This window comes from Bubalus bubalis, chromosome 9, assembly GCF_019923935.1.
Source record: "Bubalus bubalis isolate 160015118507 breed Murrah chromosome 9, NDDB_SH_1, whole genome shotgun sequence".
Classification (NCBI taxonomy): Eukaryota; Metazoa; Chordata; class Mammalia; order Artiodactyla; family Bovidae; genus Bubalus; species Bubalus bubalis.
Window position 1 is genome coordinate 101205150 of NC_059165.1, and position 26830 is coordinate 101231979.

Genomic DNA, 26830 nt, shown 5'->3' on the forward strand with positions numbered 1-26830 from the left:
CCATGGACAGAGGAGCCTGGCAGGCTACAGTCCATAAGGTCACAAAGAGTCAGACATGATTGAGAGACTAACACATATATATGTATATATGTTCAGTTCAGTTCAGTTCAGTCACTCAGTCGTGTCCGATTCTTTGCGACCCCATGAATCGCAGCACGCCAGGCCTCCCTGTCCATCACCAACTCCCGGAGTTCACCCAGACTCATGTCCATCCAGTCAGTGATGCCATCCAGCCATCTCAACCTCTGTCTTCCCCTTCTCCTCCTGCCCCCAATCCCTCCCAGCATCAGAGTCTTTTCCACCTCTTTGCATGAGGTGGCCAAAATACTGGAGTTTCAGATTTAGCATCATTCCTTCCAAAGAAATCCCAGGGCTGATCTCCTTCAGTATGGACTGATTGGATCTCCTTGCAGTCCAAGGGACTCTCAAGAGTCTTCTCCAACACCACAGTTCAAAAGCATCAATTCTTCGGTGTTCAGCCTTCTTCACAGTCCAACTCTCACATCCATACATGACCACAGGAAAAACCATAGCCTTGACTAGGCAAACTTTTGTATATGTATATATATGCATGTATATATTATATACATATATTTGCTTTATTAGTTATTCTGAGCATCAAGCAGATGTACAGAAAGCAAGGAACAATACACTGGATGATGGATTCCCCATGTTTTGAAGTTTTAGTAATAGCACAAAAGTCACTTTATTTTTCAGCATCCTCTGACACAATCCTTTATCACCCTCCCTCTTACATTCCCCTGAACACTGGCTTAGTTTTGAGCTTAAATATCTAGAAAAAGATCTTCAGTATCATTGCAGGTTCTTTTACCTACAGGACATGTACATGACCTGATAAACTCTTGTCACCTATTGTGTCTTCCTTGAATTCTGTTTTCAAACATCATCTAGTTAGCAGATTAACTGAACTCTCAATGAAAAATAAGTTCCATCCACTCACTTTTATACCTGCATCTTTCCTTTATTCATAACACCTAACACCACCCAGCGTGGTATATATTTGCTTACAGTCTTTCTCTGTAATAGGACTATAGGGATTTTTGAAAGGCAAAGTCCAGGACAAAAACTCATAGACAAAGAAGTCATAGAGACCCATGTAACAGGATGAATTCCATAAAATATATATATATATATATATATATATATATATATATAAGTAACTCACTCCAGTGTTCTTGCCTGAAAAGCTCCATGGACAGAGGAGCCTGGTGGGCTCCAGTCCATGGGAGTTGCAAAGAGTGGAACACAGCTGAGCCAATTAGTATGCATGTACACACACACACACACACACACACATATGTAGCTTAACCTCAAAATATTAATTGTAAAATTTCACCTATTTTAGTAATGCCCATTTGTATGAAAATTAGTCATATATATATATATATTTTTTTTTTTTTCTTTGCTAGTTGTCACATCAATCTTATGGACCTAGTAATAATACACAGATTTCAGAATTTCTACTTCTGGGATTATCAAATGAACCAGAATGGCAGCCTCTCATATTTGGACTTTTCCTCTTCATGTACCTGATCACTGTGTTTGGAAACCTGCTCATCATCCTGGCTGTCAGCTCAGACTTCCACCTCCATACTCCCATGTACTTCTTCCTCTCCAACCTGTCCTTTGCAGACATTTGTTTCACCTCCACCATCATCCCAAAGATGCTGTGGAATATCCAGACTCACAGCAAAGTCATAACCTATGAAGGCTGCATCATCCAGATGTATTTTTTCTTACTGTTTGGGGGATTGGATGTCTTCCTCCTGACCATGATGGCCTATGATCGGTATACGGCCATCTGTCACCCTCTGCACTACATGGTCATCATGAAACCCCGGCTCTGTGGTCTCCTGGTTCTGTCATCTTTTATTATGAGTTTCCTATATGCCCTGATGCAAAGCTTAATGGTGGTGCAGTTGTCCTTCTGTACAAAGCAGGAAATCCCCCACTTTTTCTGTGAAGCCAACTTGATGATCAAACTTGCCTGTTCTGACACCTTCATCTGTGACATGGTGGTATATTTTGTATCAATGGTGCTGGGTGGTGGTTCCCTTGGTGCTATTCTTTACTCTTACTCTAAGATAATTGCCTGCATAAACGGAATCTCATCAGCTCAGGGGAAGTATAAAGCATTTTCCACCTGTGCATCTCATCTCTCAGTTGTCTCCTTATTTTCTTGTTCAGTCCTGGGAGTGTACCTTACCTCTGCTGATACTCACAGCTCACACTCAAGTCTGATCGCCTCGGTGATGTACAGTGTGGTCACACCCATGCTGAATCCCTTCATGTACAGTCTCAGGAATAAAGACATTAAAAAAGCTCTGAAAATATTTGGGAAGGAAACTAATAAAGAGTTAAGTGTCCTGGGGCTGAAGAACTGCCACTGATTGCAGGGCTTAAAACTCAGAGCCATAAATGGTGAATTTTTTAAATTTCATTTTGAAGGTAGAAGTTGCTCTTTCTATTTATTTCTGGAATTTTTATTCCTTTGGCTTATGTTTATCTATATAAGTTAACTCACTTTATTAAGCTTTCTTCTCTCTGTGATACTGAGAGTTTTCCCCTTTGTTGTCTTCCTATTATTCCTAATTTATTTGCCATCTTGAAAAAGAAATATTTGGACATTCCCATTTATCTCATAGGACTATATGCGATTCTTAATATTTTTTCTCAAATGAAAAATGTAATCCCATGCAATATTTCCTTAGGTTTCCTAAGAGTACTAGGTTGTACAAACTCTATGAAAAAACACACTTGGAAACAAATACAATTGATAGGTTTAACAGTTCAGTTCGGTTGCTCCCTTGTGTCCGACTCTTTGTGACCTCATGGACTGCAGCATGCCAGGCTTCCCTGTCTATCACCAACTCCCAGAGCTTGCTCAAACATGTCCATCGAGTTGGTGATGCCATACAACCATCTCGTCCTCTGTTGTCCCCTTCTCCTCCTGCCTTCAATCTTTCCCAGTATCAGGGTCCTTACCAAAGAGTCAGTTGATAAGTTTATATGACAGGAAAATCTAAGACCACAGTTTTTCACTATATGTCCACCAATCATAGTATATTACTAATTTAGTTGCATTTCATAATAATATAAATTAACATACAGTGTCTTATAGCAGGCTATTTGTTTTTATTCTCCTGACTAGGGTAATCCTCTTCTCTAACTCACCTTTGTGTACACAGCTCCAACACTAGCTCTTGATTAAAATTGATTATCAAATACATGTCTGTTAGTGATTTCTGCACAGAAACAGAAATTAAAATAAAAAGGTGAATTGATATTACCTTGAACTGTTGTTGCTTAGTCACTAAGTTGTGTTTGACTCTTTTTTTTTTTTACATCTTTAACCCAAAGTCTTTTAATTCTTCATGTCTTTTGTATCCATTCTTTACATTTTAACCATCATCACATTGTACAGATTCTTTTTTTTTTTTTTTACTTTGCAATACTGTATTTGTTTTGCCACACATCAACTTGAGCGACGGGTGTACATGTGTTCCCCAACCTGAACCCTCCTCCCACTTCCCTCCCTGCACCATCCCGCTGGGTCATCCCAGTGCACCAGCCCCAAGCATCCTGTATCATGCATCAAACCTGGACTGACGATTCATTTCATATATGATATTATACATGTTTCAATGCCATTCTCCCAAATAATTCCACCCTCTCCCTCTTCCACAGAGTCCAAAAGACTGTTCTATACTTCTGTGTCTCTTTTGCTTTGACTCTTTTTTTTGACCCCAAGGACTGAAGCCTGTCATGTTCCTTCTATTGATATTGCCGATAATATGGCTCCTCCTTGCCTTGCTCTAAATGAAATAACTCCCTGATTTAAAGTGTTGCCATAACCACTAAAGGTATCATGATTAATCATTATCAGTATCTTTTATTATATATCCCCTCTACGGTCAGAAATCTCTTCATCTTTCTGGTCAAAGAATGCCTCAAGCAAGAGCTTGAATTCCTGTCTAAGCATATAAATCAGGGTCATCAGTTTTCCTACACAAAAATGTATATCCTTTCAATCGTTCTTGGTTACCTGAAAAGGAATCCCAATAAAATAATCTTTTTAATACAGCTGTCTGAAAAGAAGCCATGAATGTTGTCTTCATATATGATAACAAGCCAAAAGTAAGCAGCAGCAGATTATTATCATTGCCCTCACTTCTGTTCACTTTGATTAGATATAAGTTAGCTAATGTTGTGCCAGATATCCAAAAAGCCAGTGATCAGATTCTATGGTGAAATGATGTCATGAGCTCTGCTGTTCTCCTCCTAAGTCTATCTGGGTCTCTACCCTGTGCTTCTGCATCTCATTAATGATGTAAGATGTGATCATGGTGCTCTTCTCTCTTGAGCAAATATATTATCAGTTTCTGCTATTCACCTATTTTACCTTCTATTTTATTGGGAAAAAAAGCTCATCAAGTATGAATTGCCTTAATTTACTACTACTGGTTCCAATTAGGAGAAGGAGTTCGTCAAGACTGTATATTGTCACCCTGTTTATTTAACTTATATGCAGAGTACATCATGAGAAATGCTGGGCTGGAAGAAACACAAGCTGGAATCAAGATTGCCAGGAGAAATATCAATAACCTCAGATATACAGATGACATCACCCTTATGGCAGAAAGTGAAGAGGAACTCAAAAGCCTCTTGATGAAAGTGAAAGTGGAGAGTGAACAAGTTGGCTTAGAGCTCAACATTCAGAAAACGAAGATCATGGCATCCGGTCCCACCACTTCATGGGAAATAGATGGGGAAACAGTGGAAACAGTGTCAGACTTTATTTTTCTGGGCTCCAAAATTACTACAGATGGTGACTGCAGCCATGAAATTAAAAGGCGCTTACTCCTTGGAAGGAAAGTTATGACCAATCTAGATAGCATATTCAAAAGCAGAGCCATTACTTTGCCAACAAAGGTTCGTCTAGTCAAGGCTATGGTTTTTCCTGTGGTCATGTATGGATGTGAGAGCTGGACTGTGAAGAAGGCTGAGCACCGAAGAATTGATGCTTTTGAACTGTGCTGTTGGAGAAGACGCTTGAGAGTCCCTTGGACTGCAAGGAGATCCAACCAGTCCATTATGAAGGAGAACAGCCCTGGGTGTTCTTTGGAAGGAATGATGCTAAATCTGAAACTCCAGTACTTTGGCCACCTCATGCGAAGAGTTGACTCATTGGAAAAGACTCTGATGCTGGGAGGGATTGGGGGCAGGAGGAGAAGGGGACGACAGAGGATGAGATGGCTGGATGGCATCACTGACTCGATGGACGTGAGTCTGGGTGAACTCCGGGAGTTGGTGATGGACAGGGAGGCCTGGCATGCTGCGATTCATGGGGTTGCAAAGAGTCAGACACGACTGAGCGACTGATTTGATCTGAGAGTCCCTATATTTACATTTTTCTTTTTCACAGGCAGAGGAGACATCCACTACCACTGCTCAGTGTGAATCAGGTACCTGGGGTTCAGGTTCCTCTTTGATCCATGCCCAGCTGTATTTTATTTCCTGAAGGCAATGGCACCCCACTCCAGTACTCTTGCCTGGAAAATCCCATGGACGGAGGAGCCTGGTGGGCTGCAGTCCATAGGGTCGCTGAGAGTTGGACACAACTGAGCGACTTCACTTTCACTTTTCACTTTCATGCATTGGAGAAGGAAACGGCAACCCACTCCAGTGTTCTTGCCTGGAGAATCCCAGGGACGAGGGAGCCTCGTGGGCTACTGTCTATGGGGTTGCACAGAGTCGGACATGACTGAAGTGACTTAGCAGCAGCAGCAGACTTATTTAGTCATGTGCAGATGTGAGAGTTGGTCCATAAAGAAAGCTGAGCACCAAAGAATTGATGCTTTTGAACTGTGATGCTGGAGAAAACTCTTGAGAGTTCGTTGAACTGCAAGGAGATCAAACCAAATCCTAAAGGAAATTAACCCTAAATAATTCATTGGATGGACTGGTGCTTAAGCTGAAGCTCCAATACTTTGGCCACCTGATGCAAAGAGCTGACTCATTAGAAAAGTGGAAAAGATACTTATGATGGGAAAGATTAAAGGCAGGAGGTGAAGGGGCAACAGAAGATAAGATGGTTGGATGGCATCATTGACTCAATGGACATGAGTTTGAGAAACCCCATGAGATAGTGGAGGACAGATGAGCCTGGCATGCTATAGTCCACGAGGTCACAGAGAGTAGGACAAGACTTAGTGACTGAACAACAACAATGATAAACTTACTGGCATTATTTACATCCTATAATCTGCACATAGTTAAAATGCACTTTTTAACAAAATATAGAAGTCTTACAGAAATAACAGGACACACTGCACAGTTCTGTTTATGTATAGTTCAGGAAAGTTCACAATAACTCTAATATCATTTTTAGGAAAATGATAAAAATTTCCATTTTTTGGAAACTGTTGAAAATTTAATCTCCTGGGTCTTACTGTCCTTGTTTCTGAATAAAATATGAGATAGTAAACATAACTTCAGACAAATGTTGTAAGAAACAAATTAAATGTGTGGATATATTTTGATGGGTACAAACAAAACCTTCAAAGAAGGCAGTCATGTGTATATGTATTCATTTATATAAATTTTTATTTCAAATAAATATATGCACACTGATTTGTACACAGTCTAATGTTTTATGTCGGGAGGAAATGTGTGAGAAAGATGGAGAGGAAACATGTAAAAATAATGAATGCTTGTCTGAATATAAAATCAAATAATGTAGAAAATTAGGCACAAAATATACTGTAAAAGGTAGACAACAAATTAAATAATTACTTTTCCTAAATTAATGCCTCATGGACATCACAATCTGAAGCAAGTTTACATTTATGCCATGAGAAAAATCTCTATCAGATAAAGAGACTGAATATCCCCAAATTGAATTTAAATTTACTCTTCCCACTTAAGATGGGATTATAACACAAAATATCTTTCCCCAGGGGAAGCTCAATAAATGAACTGAGAAGTATAATCTCCATTTCCTGAACAAAATTTTACTGGGAAAAAATATCTGTATTCAATTTCTAATGTTAAGATAAAATTACCACACCAGTGATTTAAATAAATAACTTCTGCTCTGACAATTCTGGAGTTTGGAAGCCTGATATGGGTTTCTCTGGACTAAAATCAACATGTTCGCAGGGCTTGATTTCCTCTGGAAGCTAGAGAGAAGAATCTATTTATTTTCCTATTTTGCATTCAGACTATCATAGGAAAAGAATATAAATATATTCATTACAATGAACAAACATTTCAATATGAGGGATTAAATCAGAACTCAACTTGTGATATAATTAAGAAATTCCTAGTGATTTTGGACAATGTGGCACCAAGCCAAGCTGTACAGTGCTCAAGGTTTATATCAAAGGAACACAGTTCTCCTCCTTGTCCTTGCTGAAGAGGAGAAGAGCAACTTTTTCTAGACATCAGGGGTTGTGTCTCTACTACAAGTCAGTATTTGAAGAGTCAAGGGATCTACTCCAGGAAGGGATGTGATCTATTCCTAAACTTGGAGAAAATCAGGTTTGGGATGAGGCATTTTTCAAAGGTTAGACTGAAGAAGTCCGCAAAGTGCATGAGGAAGAACAACGATAATTAGCAGTTGATTCTCTTGACTCTAACCTGGTCTCTTGGGAACACAGAATCTCCAGGACATTCCCTTCCCTGTTCAGACCAGTGTCCCACAGGGAAATCATGGGCCTAGAGGTTGGAGTCGAAAGAGGGAAACATGCTGATTAGTAGACAGGGGTAGCTGTAAATATCTCCTCTGCTGCATCCCTCAGTCTGTACAACCTTGCAGTGGATGGAACGTGGTTATTGCTGTTAGAGTCCTATGTTTGGCTGGGAGACTCATGCAAGCCTCTTTTCCACTGTCTTCTGTGGGGCCAGAGCTTCAGTTTCCACTATTAACCATCCAGGAGGAGTTTGGACCTTCTCGCAGTGATCTTCCTCTCAGATTTCCCAACCAGGTGAGTTGGCAAGTCCAGGAGGTACTGCAGGAAAGGGTCCAAGAAGATCAAATCCATGCATGTGTACCTGAGGTCACCTGAGAGCAAACCCAGAGCCCAGAGTTTGCTACCATTGATCTATATAAACCGTCAAGAGAGGTAATGGGGAGCTGCTATATAACACAGGGACCCAAGCCCAGTGTTCATGCTAATCTTTTTACATAGATTGTCAACCACCTCCTTAGGAGATTAGGGGCTTCCCTTGTGGCTCATATGGGAAAGAATCTGCCTGCGATGTGAGAGAACTGGTTTAGGTCCCTGGGTTGGGAAGATCCCCTGGAGAAGGGAATGACAACCCATTCCATATTCTTGCCTGGAGAATTCCATGAACAGAGGAGCCTGGCAAGCTACAGTCCATGGGGCTACAGAGTCAGACACGACTGAGTGACTAACACTTTCAGGAGGATAAATACCCCTATTCCCACTATTTGGGAAAAGATTTAAACTTCTTGAATGGTTCAGTTGCCTCTCGAAATTCAAACAGCTAATATGTGGTAGATCCAAGATGCAGTGCCAAGTTTTTAATTTCAAAATTTGTTATTAATATAGTTTAGAAGTTTCTTTTACCATTTCACCTTAAAAATCTCCCACTATTGTATATTATGCATTTCCTTTTCTAAATTGTGGATTTATTCCCATTGCTTGTTTTTATAATGGGATGTTGAATTGATAAAGTGACTTGATATCGTAGTGATATCTCTTTTATCATTTACATATTTTTTCTGCTTTATTAGTTAATCTGTGTATCCAGGGGATACACAGAGTGCAAAGAACACATAGGCAAGAGACTCCCCGTGTCTTGAAGTTTTAACAATAGCAGGGAAGCCACTTTATTCTTCAGCATTCTCTAATACAACCCTTCATCACCTCCTTCTTCAGTTCAGTTGCTCAGTCATGTCTGACTCTTTGAGACCCCATGAATTGCAGCACGCCAGGCCTCCCTATCCATCATCACCAACTCCAGGAGTTCACTCAAACTCACGTCCATTGAGTTGGTGATGCCATCCAGCCATCTCATCCTCTGTCATCCCCTTCTCCTCCTTCTCCCAATCAATCTCAGCATCAGAGTCTTTTTCAATGAGTCAACTCTTCGTATGAGGTGGCCAAAGTACTGGAGTTTCGGCTTCAGCATTATTCCATCCAAAGAACACCCAGGGCTGATCTCCTTTAGAATGGACTGGTTGGATCTCCTTGCAGTCCAAGGGAACCTCCTCCTTACATTCCCCCAAACAATGGCTTAAGTTTGAAACTTGTACATCTGGGGAAAAAAAGACCCTCAGATTTTTTTCACAGGTTCTTTTCCCTTAAGGACACACATGCCACCCTGATAACCTCTTGTCACCAGCTGTGTCCTCACTGAAGTATCTTTTTAAATATCATTTTGTTTACAGGATTCCTAAATTCCCAATAAAAAATAACAGCCCTCTCTCTTATGAAAGTAAAAATGTTAGTCACTCCATCATGTCCAATTCTTCGCTACCCAATGGACTGTAGCCTGCCAGGCTTCTCTGTCCATGGGCTTCTCCAGGCAAGAATACTGGAGTGGGTAGCTATTCCCTTCTCCACGGGATCTTCCCAAGCCAGGGATTGAACCCAGGTCTCCTGCATTGCAGGCAAAATTCGTAACCATCTGGGTGAACACTTCATAGCAGCTGCCACCACCTGGCATGAAATATATTTGCTAATATTTTTTCCTCATTCATGATTAGATTGTAGAACTTTTGTAGGACAAAGCTGAGACAAGAATTCATATACAGGGAAGCCACAAAGAATCCTTTAAGGGGATGAGATTCAAACTCTATGTGTGTGTGTGTGTGTGTGTGTGTGTGTGTGTGTGTATGCTTAGTTGCTCAATTGTGTCTGATTCTTCTGAAACCCTTTGGACTGCAGCCCACCAGACTCTTCTGTCCATGGGATTTTTCAGGCAAGAATACTGGAGTGAGTTACTGTCTCTCTGTCTCTACATAAATCTAGATATAGATCTCTCTCTCTCTCTCTCTCTCTCTCTCTCTCTATATATATATATATATATATATATATATATATATATAGTTCTAAAGAACCAGTCTGCCAATGCAGGAGACATAAGAGATGCATATTCTATCCCTGGGTTAGGAAGATCCCCTGGAGGGCAACCCACTCCGGTATTCTTGCCTGGAGAATCCCATAGACAGAGGAGCCTGGTGTTCTACCATCCATAGGGTCACAAAGAGTCAGACATGACTGAAGAAATTTAGCATGCATGTAAGTTTGCAGTTAAGCCATATATACAAGTGCTGCTAGGTAGTGGCTTCCTCATTGATGTGTGTGTGTGTGTATGGCTTAATTTAAAACTTTAATATATGCAAGCTATATATATATATATATAATTGTAATATTTCACCTAGCTAGTAATGCCCATTTGTATGAAAATTAGTCATATTATTTTTTTCTTTTCTAGTCATTACATCTACCTTATGGAACCAGTAATAACACACAGGTTTCAGGATTTCTTCTTCTGGGATTATCAAAGGAACCAGAATTGCAGCTTCTCATATTCGGGCTTTTCCTCTCCATGTACCTGATCACTGTGTTTGGAAACCTGCTCGTCATCCTGGCTGTCAGCTCAGGCCCCCACCTGCACACCCCCATGTACTTCTTCCTCTCCAACTTGTCCTTTGCAGACATCTGCTTCACCTCCACCACCATCCCAAAGATGCTGTGGAACATCCAGACTCACAGCAAAGTCATAACCTATGAAGGCTGCATCATCCAGATGTATTTTTTCTTACTGTTTGGGGGACTGGATGCCTTCCTCCTGACTGTGATGGCCTATGACCGGTATGTGGCCATCTGTCACTCTCTGCACTACATGGTCATCATGAAACCCCGGCTCTGCGGTCTCCTGGTTCTGTCATCTTTTATTATGAGTTTCCTGTATTCCTTGCTACAGAGCTTAATGGTGATGCAGCTGTCCTTCTGTACAAACAATGAAATCCCTCACTTTTTCTGTGAAACCAGTCAGGTTGTCCTACTTGCCTGTTCTGACACCTCCATCTGTGACATGGTGATGTATTTTGCAGGAGTGCTGATGGGTGGTGGTTCCCTCACGTGTATTCTTTACTCTTACTCTCAGATAGTCTCCTCTATATGTGGAATCTCATCAGCTCAGGGGAAGTATAAAGCATTTTCCACCTGTGCATCTCACCTCTCAGTTGTCTCCTTATTTTACTCTTCAGTCCTAGGAGTGTACGTTGCTTATGCTGATACCCACGGCTCACAGTCAAGCGTAATCACCTCGGTGATGTACACTGTGGTCACACCCATGCTGAACCCTTTCATCTACAGTCTCAGGAATAATGACATAAAAGGAGCTCTGAAAATATTATTTACAAAGGAAACTATAAAAGAGATAATTGACTTGATGTTGAAGAACTGCTGTTAATTGCAGGGCTCACAACTCAAAGCCATAAATTGTGATTATTTAAATCACATTTTGAAACTAGAACTTGCTCTTTCTATTTATTTCCGGAATTTTTTTTCTTTGGCTTCCATTTATCTAAAAAACTTTAACTACCATTATTATGCTTTATTCTCTCTCTGATATTGAACATTTTCTCCCTTTTTTGTCTTCCAATTATTCCACATTTATTCCCAATCTCAAATATTAAATATTTGAAGAATCTCATTTGTCTCGTGGGACAATATGCATTTCTAAGTATTTTTTTTTCAAATGTCATATATAATCCTATGTAATCTTCCATTAGTTTTCCCAAAAGCATAACTATAGGCTGTACTAAACCTATGGGGGTAAAGAAGAACACATTTGAGAAAACAAGGTCATTTATATAAGTTTATAGGAAAGCAAAATCTGAGACCACCATTTTTCACTATATAAGCACAACTGCTTGAGTATCAATAACATTTGTTTTTCATAATTATATAGGTTCAACATATACTGCTCCAGTGTTCTTGCCTGGAGAATCCCAGGGACATGGGAGCCTGGTGGGCTACTGTCTATGGGGTCGCACAGAGTCTGACACGACTGTAGTGACTTAGCAGCAGCAACATATAGTGTGTTTAGCTAATCATTTGTTTTCATTAATTAATTTCAATTAATTAATACCCAGCAAGAACACTGGAGTGAGTATTCTTTTTCTTATACACCCTGTATGTGCAGTGCCAACACTAGCCCCTAACTTTGTCTACCAAATACATGTCTCCTAGTGATGTCTCCATGAAAACGATTATTTGAATAAACCATTGGATTCATATGACCTTGAATATGATGAAGCAAGCTTTAACTTATACTTTGTATCCCTCTGCATAATATTTATTTTTCAAAATATACACTTACTTTTTGAAGTAAGATATACATCACTTGTTTAAGGGGGGTTTATTCTTTGGTGTGAAGTTTTGGAAGGTATGTTTTAAGGTTTTTCATTGAATTGCTGTTTTTTTTTTTTTTCTTGAAATCTTCCAGTGATGCATACAAACATGATTCTTTCTATTGCTCTAAGTAAAATAACTCATCCTTTTCTAAATTTCATTATGAACACTAGAGGGACAGTGAATAACCACAATCATCTATTATATATCTCCTATACAGGGACATTTCTTCAATCTTTATTATCATAAATGATTCCCAAGACAATATGAATCTTCTTAGTCATGTGATTCAGGGTCAGCCGAGTTTCTGCACCAACCTGCATGTCCTTCCAAGTTCTCCTAGGTAGCTGGAAAGGATATCAGTGTAGTTATACTGTAACTACTGTTACTTGTGAAAGTGAAAGTCTCTCAGTCGTGTCCAACCCTTTGCAACCCCATGGACCATACAGTCCATGGAATTCTCTAGGCCAGAATACTGGAGTAGGTAGCCTTTCACTTCTCCAGGGGAGCTTCCTGACCCAGGGATTGGATCCAGGTCTCCTGCATTGCAGGCAAATTCTTCACCAGCTGAGCCACAAGGGAAGCCCAGGAATACTGGAGTGGGTAGACTATCCCTTCTCCAGCGGCTCTTCTAGACCCAGGAATTGCAAGCAGAGATTTGTATCATAAATAATGATACAATCAGAAATGCTATCTTCAAATATCAGAATAAATGTCAAAAATAAGATAAGGTAGATTATTTTCATTGCCTTCAGTTCTGTGCCTTTGGGTATTGTATCAGTTATTGCAGCATAACAAGTCAACATAAAATAAAATAACTTATCATAATGACTTGATTATTGAATGAGACAGTATGATAGGGAGTGGTCCTGAGCCCTGTTTGCCACTTGATGAGTCTTTATTCAGCTGGAAGTCTCTTCATTGTGTTTCTAAGGCTCATCCATGAAACTGTGTGACTCGTGTTCTTTTGTCTTGAACATATTTATGGTCAGTTCATTCCTTGTCTATATCCAGTTTATCCATTTACAGAAAAAATGAGTTTCTATAAATGTGAATCCCTTTACCTAATGCCACAATTCCTATATCCATATATAACACTTTGCTTTTTTCCCAGTTAGAAGACAGATATTCCATACTTGACTCTAAATATTCTCTGACTTATTAATTTTTAATTAATACCTCAAATTTAATTTTTTCCTTTTAACTAATTTATTAGAGTATCATGCTGTCTGCTCAGTTGTGTCCAACTCTTTGTGACCCTGTCAGGCTCCTGTGTCCATGGGATTATCCTGGCAAGAATACTGGAGTGGGTGGCCATGTCCTTCTCCAGGGTATCTTCCCAACCTAGGGATCAAACTCACATCTCCTGAAGCTTCTGAATTAGCAGCTGGATCTGTTTACCACTAGTGCCACCTGGGAAGCCCTATTAGAATATAATGATATACATTAAACAACACATATTTTAAAAGTACAGGTGATAGATGGAGGAGAATGATTTTTCCTGAGTAATGTCAGTAATACAGTATATGAAGGGGTGTGTGTGTGTGTGTGTGCTAGTCATTCAGTCATGTCTGACTCTTTGTGACCCCATGGACTGTAGCCCACTAATCTCCTCTGTCAATGGGATTCTCCAGGCAAGAATGCTGGAGTGGGTTGCCACGCCCTTCTCTATACGAGGTATATAGGGATTTCAAGCATTCTTCCACCACTAGAAACATCAGTTTGAATAACTGTCTGTATACAATAATACATTTGTAAGTCTCAGAATTCTAGGCCATTGATTATACTACATTAATAAGAGAAAAAATTAGTAAACACATTTTTATGTTATCCTCATTACAACTTTTCCACAAGTGGGCAACAAAGCATGGAGACAGACACCCTCCCCATGACAGAAAGAAGTTGAAGTGTTTGTCTGACCTCATTGTAACCCATAACCAGGCTACCCCTTGATGTCTCAGGCTCCAGGCAGACTTCCCCACACTGGGGCTCCAGTAGAACAACGTCCATGCCCCCAAGCCTGAGGACATCCTATATTGACCCAAACTGTAAGCCTGTCCTGAGAATAGGATACCATATGATTGCTGAGACCCTAGGTTCCAAGCTCATCTAAGCACCAAGTCAGCATGACTCCTGTTAACCAGAGCTTTCAGTCTACCCCAGCATGAGGCCAGCTCTTGCAGCCCAACTGCCAGGCCCATTCCAGTGTTCCCTGATACCTCATCAACTCCTATAAACAAAAAATCCAGGCCTATCCCCAGGGCCCCAAGCATCAGGCCTTATCAATCACCTGCCCAGACAAAGACCTTCCCATTTTTGGACTCCAGAAGGAAGCCGACCAAAAGACATAACCGTCTGGCCCATCCAGAAACATAACAGGCTATCTGGTGAAGGACTTTCTATGCCAAGACAGGAAGAGATATCAACTTCTTTAAATGCACACTGATGCAAGGCTGTGAGGATCACAAGTACTCAAGGAAAAAAGAAACCACTTACAGGACTTCCCAGGTGGTGCTGTGGTAAAGAATCTACCTGCCAAGTCAAGAAACACAGGAGACATGGCTTCATGCCTGTATCCAAAAGACCACTGGGTAGGAAATGGTGAACCACTCCCATATTCCTGCCTGGAAAATTCCATGGGCAGAGGAGCATGGCACGTGACAGTTTATGGGGTTGCAAAAAGTCAGACATGACTGAACACGCACAAACTGCAAGGAAACTAATACAGCCCCTATGAATGGCCCTAAAGAAATAGAGGTCTGTAAACTGTCTAACTAAATATATATAATAATCCTCTTAAAGAAATTTAAGAAATTGCTTGAAAACAAAACACAGAAAAAATCAAACAAGGAAAACAATGACTGTTTCTTTTCTGTGCAGAAGTAACTGGGCTTATATTTTCAAGATGACCCTTAATAATACAGACACCAGAACTCAACCAACAGATGGTAATAATTCATGGGATGTCTTTGCAACCAGATTAATAAGGTGTAAAGGTACATGGTGTGGAGGAGGGACACCTGTGACTTGAAATTACTTCATCAGGGAGGTCACCTTGTTGCTCAACATTCTCTGACATCATCTCTCATCACCCTCCATCTTTCTCATTCCCCTACCAGACACTGCCTTCCTTTCCTATACTTGACTGATTGAAACAGGCACCTTCCTCAGGACTTTTACAGGGGCCATGCCCTCTGCCAGGCATACACTTCCCCAGATGAGTTCTTTCCCCCTGCTGTCTCTTCCTTAAGGTCTCTTTTGAAACATCATCATGACTGCAGTCCTTCCAGAACACCCAATAAAAAATAGTGGCTGCTCTTCACATATACACAATGGAGTATTATTCAGCCATTAAAAAGAATACATTTGAATCAGTTCTAATGAGGTGGATGAAACTGGAGCCTATTATACAGAGTGAAGTAAGCCGGCTGCTCTTCACTCTTTCTTTTATACCTGCTTCTGTTTTCTTCATCACACTTGTCACCATCTGACCTATTATATCATTATTTTATTTGTTTGTATTCTTTCTCCGTTACTGGATTGTATAGATGTTTTTTTCTCAGTATCCAATACTCCTTGCCTGGGTAGTGCCTGAAAAATATCTGATACTCAATATATATTCCTCAATTAAATGAAAGATATTTTTAATAAAAATGGTATAAATTATGCTTGAAAAAGATCCTGAGACTAGTAAAGGAATTCCTGGCAAGAAATGGAAATGGAATGTCCTAAAGGGGCTGCTGCTGCTAAGTCACTTCAGTCGTGTCCAACTCTGTGCGACCCCATAGACAGGCAGCCCACCAGGCTCCTCTGTACCTGGGATTCTCCGGGCAAGAATACTGGAGTGGGTTGCCATTTTGGCACTGACTCAAAAAGAAAATATTGAAATGAAACCTCTCTGCTTTCACTGTTTAAAATAGCCAGAATATGGAAGCAAACTAGACGTCCATCAGCAGATGAATGGATAAGAAAGCTATGTGGTACATATACACAGTGGAGTATTACTTAGCCATTAAAAAGAATACATTTGAATCAGTTCTAATGAGGTGGATGAAACTGGAGCCTATTATACAGAGTGAAGAAAGCCAGAAAGAAAAACACCAATACAGTATACTAATGCATATATATGGAATTTAGAAAGATGGTAATGATAACCCTGTATATGAGACAGCAAAAGAGACACAGATGTATAGAACAGTCTTTTGAACTCTGTGGGAGAGGGAGAGGGTGGGATGATTTGGGAGAATGGCATTGAAACATGTATAATATCATATATGAAACAAATTGCCAGTCCAGGTTCGATGCATAATACAGGATGCTTGGGGCTGGTGCACTGGGATGACCCAGAGGGATGGTATGGGGCGGGAGGTGGGAGAGGGGTGCAGGATGGGGAACACGTGTACACCCACGGCAGATTCAAGTTGATGTATGGCAAAACCAATACAATATTGTAAAGTAATTAGCCTCCAATTGAAATAAATAAATTTATATTAAAAAAAGAAACTTCTCTGCTTTAAAATTATATGACAATGACTGGAAAAGGTCAGCTTTCATTCCAATCCCACAGAAAGGCAATGCCAAAGAATGCTCAAACTACCGCACAATTGCACTCATCTCACATGCTGGTAAAGTAATGCTCAAAATTCTCCAAGCCAGGCTTCAGCAATATGTGAACTGTGAACTTCCTGATGTTCAAGCTGGCTTTAGAAAAAGCAGAGGAACCAGACACCAAATTGCCAACACCCGCTGGATCATGGAATAAGCAAGAGAGTTCCAGAAAAAACATCTATTTCTGCTTTATTGACTATGCCAAAGCCTTTGACTGTGTGGCTCACAATAAACTGTGGAAAATTCTTCAAGAGATGGGAATACCAGACCACCTGACCTGCCTTTTGAGAAATCTGTATGCAGGTCAGGAAGCAACAGTTAGAACTGGACATGGAACAACAGACTGGTTCCAAATAGGAAAAGGAGTACGTCAAGGCTGTATATTGTCACCCTGTTTATTTAACTTATAGGCAGAGTACATCATGAGAAACGCTGGACTGGAAGAAGCACAAGCTGGAATCAAGATTGCTGGGAGAAATATCAGTAACCTCAGATATGCAGATGACACCACCCTTATGGCAGAAAGTGAAGAGGAACTCAAAAGCCTCTTGATGAAAGTGAAAATGGAGAGTGAAAAAGTTGGCTTAAAGCTCAACATTCAGAAATCTACGATCATGGCATCCAGTCCCAACACTTCATGGGAAATAGATGGGGAAACAGTGGAAACAGTGTCAGACTTTATTTTTCTGGGCTCCAAAATCACTGCAGATGGTGACTGCAGTCATGAAATTAAAAGACGCTTACTCCATGGAAGGAAAGTTATGAGGAACCTAGATAGCATATTCAAAAGCAGAGACATTACTGTGCCGACAAAGGTCCGTCCAGTCAAGGCTATGGTTTTTCCTGTGGTCATGTATGGATGTGAGTGTTGGACTGTGAAGAAGGCTGAGCGCCGAAGAATCGATGCTTTTGAACTGTGGTGTTGGAGAAGACTCTTGAGAGTCCCTTGGAGTGCAAGGAGATCCAACCAGTCCATTCTGAAGGCGATCAGCCCTGGGATTTCTTTGGAAGGAATGATGCTAAAGCTGAAACTCCAGTACTTTGGTCATCTCATGTGAAGAGCTGACTCATTGGAAAAGACTCTGATGATGGGAGGAATTTCGGGCGGTAGGAGAAGGGGACGACAGAGGATGAGATGGCTGGATGGCATCATGGACTCGATGGACATGAGCCTGAGTTAACTCCGGGAGTTGGTGATGGACAGGGAGGCCTGGCATGCTGCGATTCATGGGGTCACAAGGAGTCAGACACGACTGAGCGACTGAACTGAACTGAACTGAACTGAACATGAGCTTGTGTGAATATTAATCTTTAAAACACTTTATTGGCAATCACTTGTACCACATGGAACCAGAAGAAGTTACCTGAATTTCAGAATGACTTCTGTAATTTTCAGAGGCACCAGGAGTGCCGCCCCCATATTGGGACTTTTCCACTCCAAGCACCTGATCACTGTATGCATAAAACTGCTTGTCAGTGCAATCATCAAATCAGATTCTTATTTCCATACCCCCATGTACTTTATCTCTTGATGACATTTATCAACATCTGTTTCACCTCAACAATGTTTAGAGTCTGTATGTAATTAAGGAATAAAGTCATGACCTATTCAGGCTGCATTATCCAGATGTATTTTTTTCACAGTCTTTTCAGAGTTGGGCGATATTCTCCTGAGTTTGATGTCCTGTGACTGGTTTGTGACCATTGACTACTTTGTGCCCATCAGAGTACATGCATCTTTTCAAATTATGGTTGTCTCCAGATATATGCTGCAGAAGTAGGGTTGTGGGATCCTATGGTAGCTCTATTTATAGTGTGTATATATATATATATAGGAATCTTCATACTACTCTACATAGTGGCTGTACCAATTTACATTCCCATTAACAGAATTGGGGCTTCCCAGGTGGTACAGTGGTAAAGAATCTGCCTGCCAATGCAGGGGATGCAAGAGACATGGTTTTAACCCCTTGTTTGGAAAGATTCCCTGGAGGAGGAAATGGAAACCCACTCCAGTATTCTAGCCTGGAAAAAGTCTCCTGGACAGAGGAGTCTTGAAGGCTACAGTCCATGGGGTCCCAAAAAGTTGGACATGACTCATTGACCAAACTACATCAACAGTGTACATGTGTCAATCTCAGTCTCCCAATTTACCCCTCCCTTTCCCCCCTGGTATCCATAAGTTTGCTTTTTACATTTCTGACTATTTCTGTTTTATAAATAAGTTCATTTGTACCATGTAAGTGATACCATATGATGTTTCTCTACTGATTTACTTCACTCAGTATGATAATCTCTAGGTCTATCCGTGTTGCTACAAATGGCATTATATCATTCTTTTTCATGACTCAGTGATATTCCACTGTGTATATGTTGCACATTTTCTTTATTCATTCCTCTGTCAATGGACATTTAGGTTGCGTCCATGTTCTGGCTATTGTAAATAGTGCTGCAGTGAACATTGGAGCACATTTATCTTTTTTTTTTTTTTTTGCATTAGTTTTATTTTTTTAATTTTATTTTGTTTTTTAACTTTACAGTATTGTATTGGTTTAAAATTATGGTTTTCCTATATATATGCCTAGGAGTGAGATTGCTGGATCAAATGGTAGTTTTATATTTAGTTTTTTAAGACAACTCCATGCTATTCTCCATGGTGGCTGTATCAATATAAATATCAATTTATATTTCCACCAACAGTGTAAGAGGGTTCCCTTTTCTCCAAACCCTCTCCAGCACTTATAGTTTGTAGATTTTTTTTTAATGATGGGCATACTGACTGGTCGGAGAAGGCAATGGCAACCCACTCCAGTACTCTTGCCTGGAAAATCCCATGGATGGAGGAGCCTGGTAGGTTGCAGTCCATGGGGGTCGCTAAGAGTCGGACACGACTGAGCAACTTCACTTTCACTTATCACTTTCACGCATTGAGAAGGAAATGGCAACACACTCCAGTGTTCTTACCTGGAGAATCCCAGGGACAGCAGGGCCTGGTGGGCTGCCGTCTGTGGGGTCGCACAGAGCCGGACACGACTGAAGCAACTTAGCAGCGACTTAGCATACTGACTGGTGTGAGGTGATACCTTATTGTAGATTTGATTTGCATTTGTCTAATAATTAGCTATGTTGAACATCTTTTTATGTGTCTCATGACTATCTTTATGTCTTCTTTGGAGAAATGTCTATTTTAATGTTTCTCTTATAAATAATGCATACTTTATAATAAGGGGCTAAGCCACAGCTTTTATCTTGTGATATAATTATGGGTTTTCTAATTGCTTTGGTCAAAGTGTCAGGAAGCCAAGGAGTATACTGCCCAAGGTTTTATATTAAATTTTACAATCTGTCCCTTTTGAAAACAGAGGAATAATAATTTTGTGGAGTTTCAGGGATGCTATCCCAATCAAAAATCAATGTGTGAAGTTCCAGGGAACCTAAATGATACAGAATCTTCAGTCTTAGGCTTTAAGAAAATTTTAACTCCAGGTTTTGATGAGAACATTAGGATTTAGACTTCTGGAAAGAAGAAGAGTTAATGGAAGAGTGATAAAGTCAGAATTTACCTGGCTCATAACCTGGTCTCCTAGGAGCAGAGACTCAGCAGAAAAAATTTCATGCCCTCTAGATGAGTGCCCCACTGGGAAATCACCTACATGGATTTGGTAGTAAAGGAGGGAAATAATGAGCAGAGAGAGAGCTGTAAACACCTTCTCACTGCAGTTTCCCATGAGTGCAAACTTGGATTGGGTGGGGCACAGTTATCACTTTTGTTGTCCTTAGTTGGATCAGGGAAGGATGCCTGACCTTTAACAGCTGACTTGTGGGGACTGAATTTCAGTCTCCATCATCCACCACCCAGGGAGGACTTCCACACAGAGAGTTTCCATCCAGCTTAGTTCTGATACCTAACTGACAGAGATATGATGATATGGAAGAGACAGATAATATGGAAGCCTACTGCTTATCTGAGGTCATCTGAAAGCCAATCCAGTTTAACCCAGTGCCCAGAGATCATTGTGGCTGTTCACTTGTTTGATTGATGTGTGTGTGTGTGTGTGTGTGTGTGTGTGTCTGCATGTGTGTGTGTGTGTGTGTGTGTGTGTGTGTGCGCACGCTGTGCATGCGCTCAGTCACTCAGTCATGTCCGACTCTGTGACCCAGGCTCCTCTGCCCATGAGATTTTCCAGGCAAGAATACTGGAGTGGGTTGCCATTTCCTGCTCCAGGGGATCTTCCCAACCCAGCGATGAAACCTGACTCTCCTGTGGCTCCTTCATTGGCAGGCTGATTCTTTACCACTGTGCCACCTGAAAAGCTGTTTGATTAATAGATCAATGTATTTTTATGATGCTATAAATAAACATGAACATTGAACTCAGCAATTTGAGGGTCAATGATACCAATTAAATCTTAGTGATGGAAATCCAGTTAGAGGGGGGAATGGGAGGTGTGATGTACTTTGAGGAAAGTGAAATTTATGTCCAAGAACCTATTAATTAATAGGAGTAAACAAATAGATATTAGTTGTGGAGAGACGTTCAGGGAAGTGTGGGGTTTCCTTTCATTTTTAAGATAGTGCCTATTTAACTATATACCCATATGATAAGAAGATCAGGACCAAGGAATGACTGCAAATGAATCTTTACAATAGCATTTCATGAGATACACATTTCAGAATATCTTCTGTCACTCAGGGTGTCCATGTGAAAAAAAATTATTTTATATGTCAAAGAGGTATGCAACCAGATTTATTCTGCAACTTTTTATTACCTTGTGAGGATGAATATATATGTGGATGTTAGACATTTACTTTCTTGATGCAAATTATATGTATGTGGCATTTGATTCAGTATATTGGGTTGGAATATTTTAATTCCTGCTTTTCACTGAGTTCTTTCAAAGAATTGAAGTTTTTCCACAAACTGACTACTTGCCACTTAGCTCTTTTACATATTATAAATGTGTCTGTGGGCCACTGTGAGTGTTTACAACTTTTCGTGATCAAATCAATCCATCAGCCATAGAATTCTCCCTCCACTGCATTTTAATTTTTTGTTTTCATTGCTGAAATATTTGAGGTGTCACTTTAACATTCTTCAGTCTTAAATCATTGATTTAAACAAAAATATTAGTGAAATTTCCTCTATCTCCTTAGTGCTAATAAATCACTTGTGTACCTATTTCCAATGTGGCAAGAAGATCCCCTGGAGAAGGAAATGGCAACCCCCTCCAGTATTCTTGCTTGGAGAATTCCATGGACAGAGGAGCCTGGTGGGCTATAATTCATGGGGTTGCAAAGAGTCAGACATGACTGAGTGACTAACACTTTCACTTTCCAGAGCTGAAGTTATTGAATTGTAGTCTTTTTCTAATTGTTTCTGATGAAACTCCATTCTGTTTTATATAATGGCCATTTCACAGATTACACAGATTTTGCAAATTATATTAACACCAGTAGTGCACAAAGTTCACTTTTCTCCACATTCTTATAATCACTTCTTAGCTCTAGTATTTTTGACAATCACCATTATAACAGGAATAGCTGATATTTCATTCAGTTTTGACTTGAAGTTCCCTAATGAACAGCATTGTTGTGTGCCTTTTCACACACCTGTTGACCATTTGAATATCTCTTTGGAAAACATCTACTCATATCCTTTCCCTATTTTTTATTTGAATTTCTTTTGCTACTGGGTTGTATGCTCAGTAGTCTCAGTTGTGTCTGACTCTTTGCAACACCATGAACTGTAACTTTCCAGGTTCCTCTGTCCATAGAGTTTTCCAGGCAAGAATATTGGAGTGGGTTGTCATTTCCTCCTGCAGGAGATATTTCTGACCCAGGGATCAAACCCACGTGTCCTCTGACTCCTGCATTGGCAGGCAGATTCTTTATCACTAAGCTACCAGGAAAGCCCTGCTAGGTTGTATGAGTTCCTTTTATAGTTTGAATATTAACTCCCTTTCAGATATCTGGTTTGAAAATATTCTTTCCATTTCCATATCTTTTTTTTTTTTTTGTCATGCTGTTAGTTTGTTTTTTATTTTTTCCTGTGGATGCTGTCTAGTTTGATGTAGTGCCTCTTGGTTATTTCTTATTTTGATACTTTGTTGACATGTCAAATCCAAAATAAATATTTCCAAGAACTATGCTAAGAAATCATTTCCATATGTTTTTCTATAGGATTTTAATGGTTTTAGGTCTACTTATGTCTTTAATTCATTTAGGAGGAATTTCTTTGACTACCATAAAGTAGTGGTCCAATATCAATCTGCTCTACGTAGCTGGACAATTTTTCCAGTATTACTTAGAGAAGAGGCCATATTTTCTCTATTTTATATTAATGTGGTCTTTGTCATAGATGAATTAACCATCTAAGTGTCATTTTATTAATGGGATCCCAGTTTTGTTACATAGTGATACATGTCTGTTTTTATGCTAGTACCCTGCTGTTTTGATGACTGTAGCTTTGTAGTATATTTTTGAAAGCAGAAAGTGTGATGACTCTAGCTCTGTCCTTCTTTCTCAAGATTACTTTGGGTATTTATGGTTTTGTGATTTCTTATGAATTTCAGGATTGTTTACCTGTTTCTGTGAGAAATGCCATTGAAATCTTGACAGGGATTGCATTGAATCTGTAGATTTGCTTTGACTAATATAAACATTATAAGAATAATATTTTTTTTAATCTAGAAACATGGGATACTTTCCACTTATTTGTATCTTCTTCGATTCCTATCAACGATGTCTTGTAATTTTCAGCATAGAGACACTTTCCCTCATTGGTTGAACTTATTCCTAAGCATTTGGTTGGTTTTAATACTATTGTAAATACTACTGCTTTCTTTATTTCCTTTTTGATAATTTGATATTGTAGAGTAACTAGCCTCCAATTAAAATAAATAAATTTAAATTAAAAGAATTGTTACTTATTTTTATATGTTAATTTTGTATCCTGCATTTTAATGAATTTCTTTACTAGCTGTAACATTTTTCACAGATTTTTTTTAGGATTGTATTATATGTATGTCATCTGCAAACAAAGACAGTTTTACTTATTTTCCAAGTCTTACATGTTTTATTTCTTTTTTGTTCTTTAATGCTCTGACTAGGGACTTCTAGTACCATGTGGAATAAGAGTGGTGAGAGAGGGTACCCTTGTCTTGCTCCTGATCATACAGGTAAAACTTTAAGTTTTTTCACCATTTATTATGAAGTTAGCTGTGGGTACATCATATGTGATGCTTTTATGCATGTTAGGTGCTTTTGCTTCTCATCTTCTTGCACTCAAAGACTAGACAGTAATAGGAAAATTGTCAGCAAACAATATGAATTCCAGAAATAAATGATAGAATTTCTAATAAGGGTGGAACATAACATGGTGACAAAAAAGCTAAAAATGGGAAAATTTGCTAATCAGGGATAGCAATAGGGAATCCCACAGAGGATTAGGTCCATACACAAAAGTATTGATGCTAATTTTGTTACTACAAAATATAAACTAACCATTTCAATTTTGTGGGTGAAAGCCATTTGTGTAAAGATAACTAATGATATTTTTCTCCTTTCTTATACTCAACTTCAACAAATGGAAGAAGAAAATCTTACAGTAGTTTCAGGATTTCTTCTTCTGGGATTTTCAAACAAACAAGAATTGCAGCCCATCACATTCATGATTCTCTTTTTCATGTATCTGATCACTGTGTTTGGAAATCTGGCTATCATCCTAGCCACCATTTCTAACTCCCACCTCCACACACCTATGTACTTCTTCCTCTCCAACCTGTCCTTTGTAGACCTCTGTGTTACCTCTACAACCATCCCAAAGATGCTGTGGAACATCCAGAACCAGGGAAAGCTGATAAGCTATGAAAGCTGCATTACTCAGATGTACTTTGTCATACTCTTCGTAGGGATGGATGATTTTCTCCTAACAGTGATGGCCTATGACCGCTTTGTGGCCATCTGTCACCCCCTCCACTACACAGTCATTATGAATCCATGGCTTTGTGGCATTATGCTCCTGGTCTCCTGGATCATCAGTGTCTTGCATTCCTTCTTACAAACCTTAATGGTTTTGCAGCTGGGCTTCTATACACATTTAGAAATCCCTCATTATTTCTGTGAACTTAATCAGTTGATTCAACTTGCCTGCACTGATACCTTTCTTAATGACATAGTGATGTATTTTGCAGCCCCACTTCTGGGTGGTGGTCCCCTGGTTGGTATCATTTACTCATACTCTAAGATAGTGTCTTCCATTTGTAGAATCTCATCATCTCAGGGAAAGTATAAAGCATTTTCCACTTGTGCATCTCACCTTTCAATTGTCTCCTTATTCTATTGTACATGCTTAGGAGTGTACCTAAGCTCTGCTGTTACCCACAGCTCACACTCAAGTGCAACAGCCTCATTGATGTACACAGTGGTCACACCCATGCTGAACCCCTTCATATACAGTCTGAGAAATAAAGACATAAAGAAGGCTATGAAAAGATATGTGGGGATGGCAGCTACATAGGGTGCAACTGTCCTGGAGTTGAACAAGGCCATATGAGTACAGGGTTCATAATATTGGAGCCAGAAGGTATGATTTCAGCAGTTTTACCTCTTATCATTTTCCTGCTCTCCCAAATTATTTTCTATTTCAAATCATATGACTTTGAATTTATTTAAAATTATTTTTCTCAAATAAAAAATATAATATCAAGCCTTATATCAGAAAGTGAAGAAGAACTAAAGAGCCTCTTGATGAAAGTGAAAGAGGAAAGTGAAAATGTTGGCTTAAAACTCAACGTTCCGAAAACCAAGATCATGGTATCCAGTCCCACCACTTCATGACAAATAGATGGGGAAACAGTGGAAACAGTGACAGACTTTACTTTCTTGGGCTCCAAAATCACTGCAGATGGTTATTGCAGCCATGAAATCAAAAGACACTTGCTCCCTTGGAAGAATAGCTGTGACCAACCTAGACAGCATATTGAAAAGCAGAGACATTAGTTTGCCAACAAAGTGAGAGGGTAACAGGCAGGAAGGCCACGGGTCTCCAAACGGAGGAAATAGGTTGCAAGTGTCAGACATTTTTTTTTTTAAATCTCCCTCTTAAGTGTCAGAAAACAAACTAGTGATATATTTTTCCCCTTCTGTATACAAATTTAAAAAGAGGTTTCTCTTAAAATACTGTGTTGCCATAATGACACCTGGTTCCACCTGAACTTAACTTTTCTCAAATCTTGAGCTAACCAACGCATTTTTCTCCTGGAAATGTTTGCCTTAAGCTATGTTAATGTGCTATGCATTTACCCCAAACCCTGACTTCAAGTAGGTTCCCCCTAAAGGCTCAGAACTGATTTGACAAACCAGTATGTTATCCTCATATATTGTTCTCCTTATCCATGTAAATGGAACTATTTGTATGGTAATCTGCCATTCTACAAGATTCAAGTCAATCAGTTTATGGCCCAGGATGACCAGCCTGGTGCCAAGATTATCTCAAAATGCATCTTGTGGGTGAAGGGCCTGGTGCCATTCTCTGAGTTTTTAGGCATTCCTCTTTTATTAACAGACTGTTAGTAACTATATGACATCCAGCATATAAAAACTAGCTATAAAAAAACTAGCAGGTGGGTATTCTTTCTGTCCCCTTCTGATGTCTATGTCAGAAGCTTTCTCTATCTCTTTTATATGTTAATAAAACTTTATTACACAAAAGCTCTGAGCGATCAAGCCTTGTCTCTGGCCCAGATTGAATTCTTCTCCTCCAGAGGTCAAGAATCTTTTCATCTTTCGTGGTTCAGCACCAACCT

At 39.7% G+C, this 26830-nt stretch overlaps 3 protein-coding genes across 3 annotated transcripts; all 3 read left to right on the forward strand.

Moving 5' to 3' along the window:
* The first annotated feature begins 1424 nt into the window (after nt 1–1424).
* Nucleotides 1425–2411, forward strand: LOC123335256 (olfactory receptor 7A10-like). Its single transcript, XM_044948689.2, has one exon. It carries the CDS (start codon nt 1545–1547, stop codon nt 2409–2411), a length of 867 nt encoding a protein of 288 aa, XP_044804624.2. The 5' UTR covers nt 1425–1544.
* An 8123-nt stretch (nt 2412–10534) lies between these two features.
* LOC102406457 (olfactory receptor 7A10) lies at nt 10535–11472 on the forward strand. Its single transcript, XM_044948690.2, has one exon. The coding sequence runs from the start codon at nt 10603–10605 to the stop codon at nt 11470–11472; it is 870 nt and encodes a 289-aa protein (XP_044804625.1). The 5' UTR covers nt 10535–10602.
* Nucleotides 11473–24609: 13137 nt separating this feature from the next.
* Nucleotides 24610–25542, forward strand: LOC123335290 (olfactory receptor 7A10-like). The gene has a single exon (XM_045161892.1). It carries the CDS (start codon nt 24610–24612, stop codon nt 25540–25542), a length of 933 nt encoding a protein of 310 aa, XP_045017827.1.
* The last annotated feature ends 1288 nt before the right edge of the window (nt 25543–26830 follow it).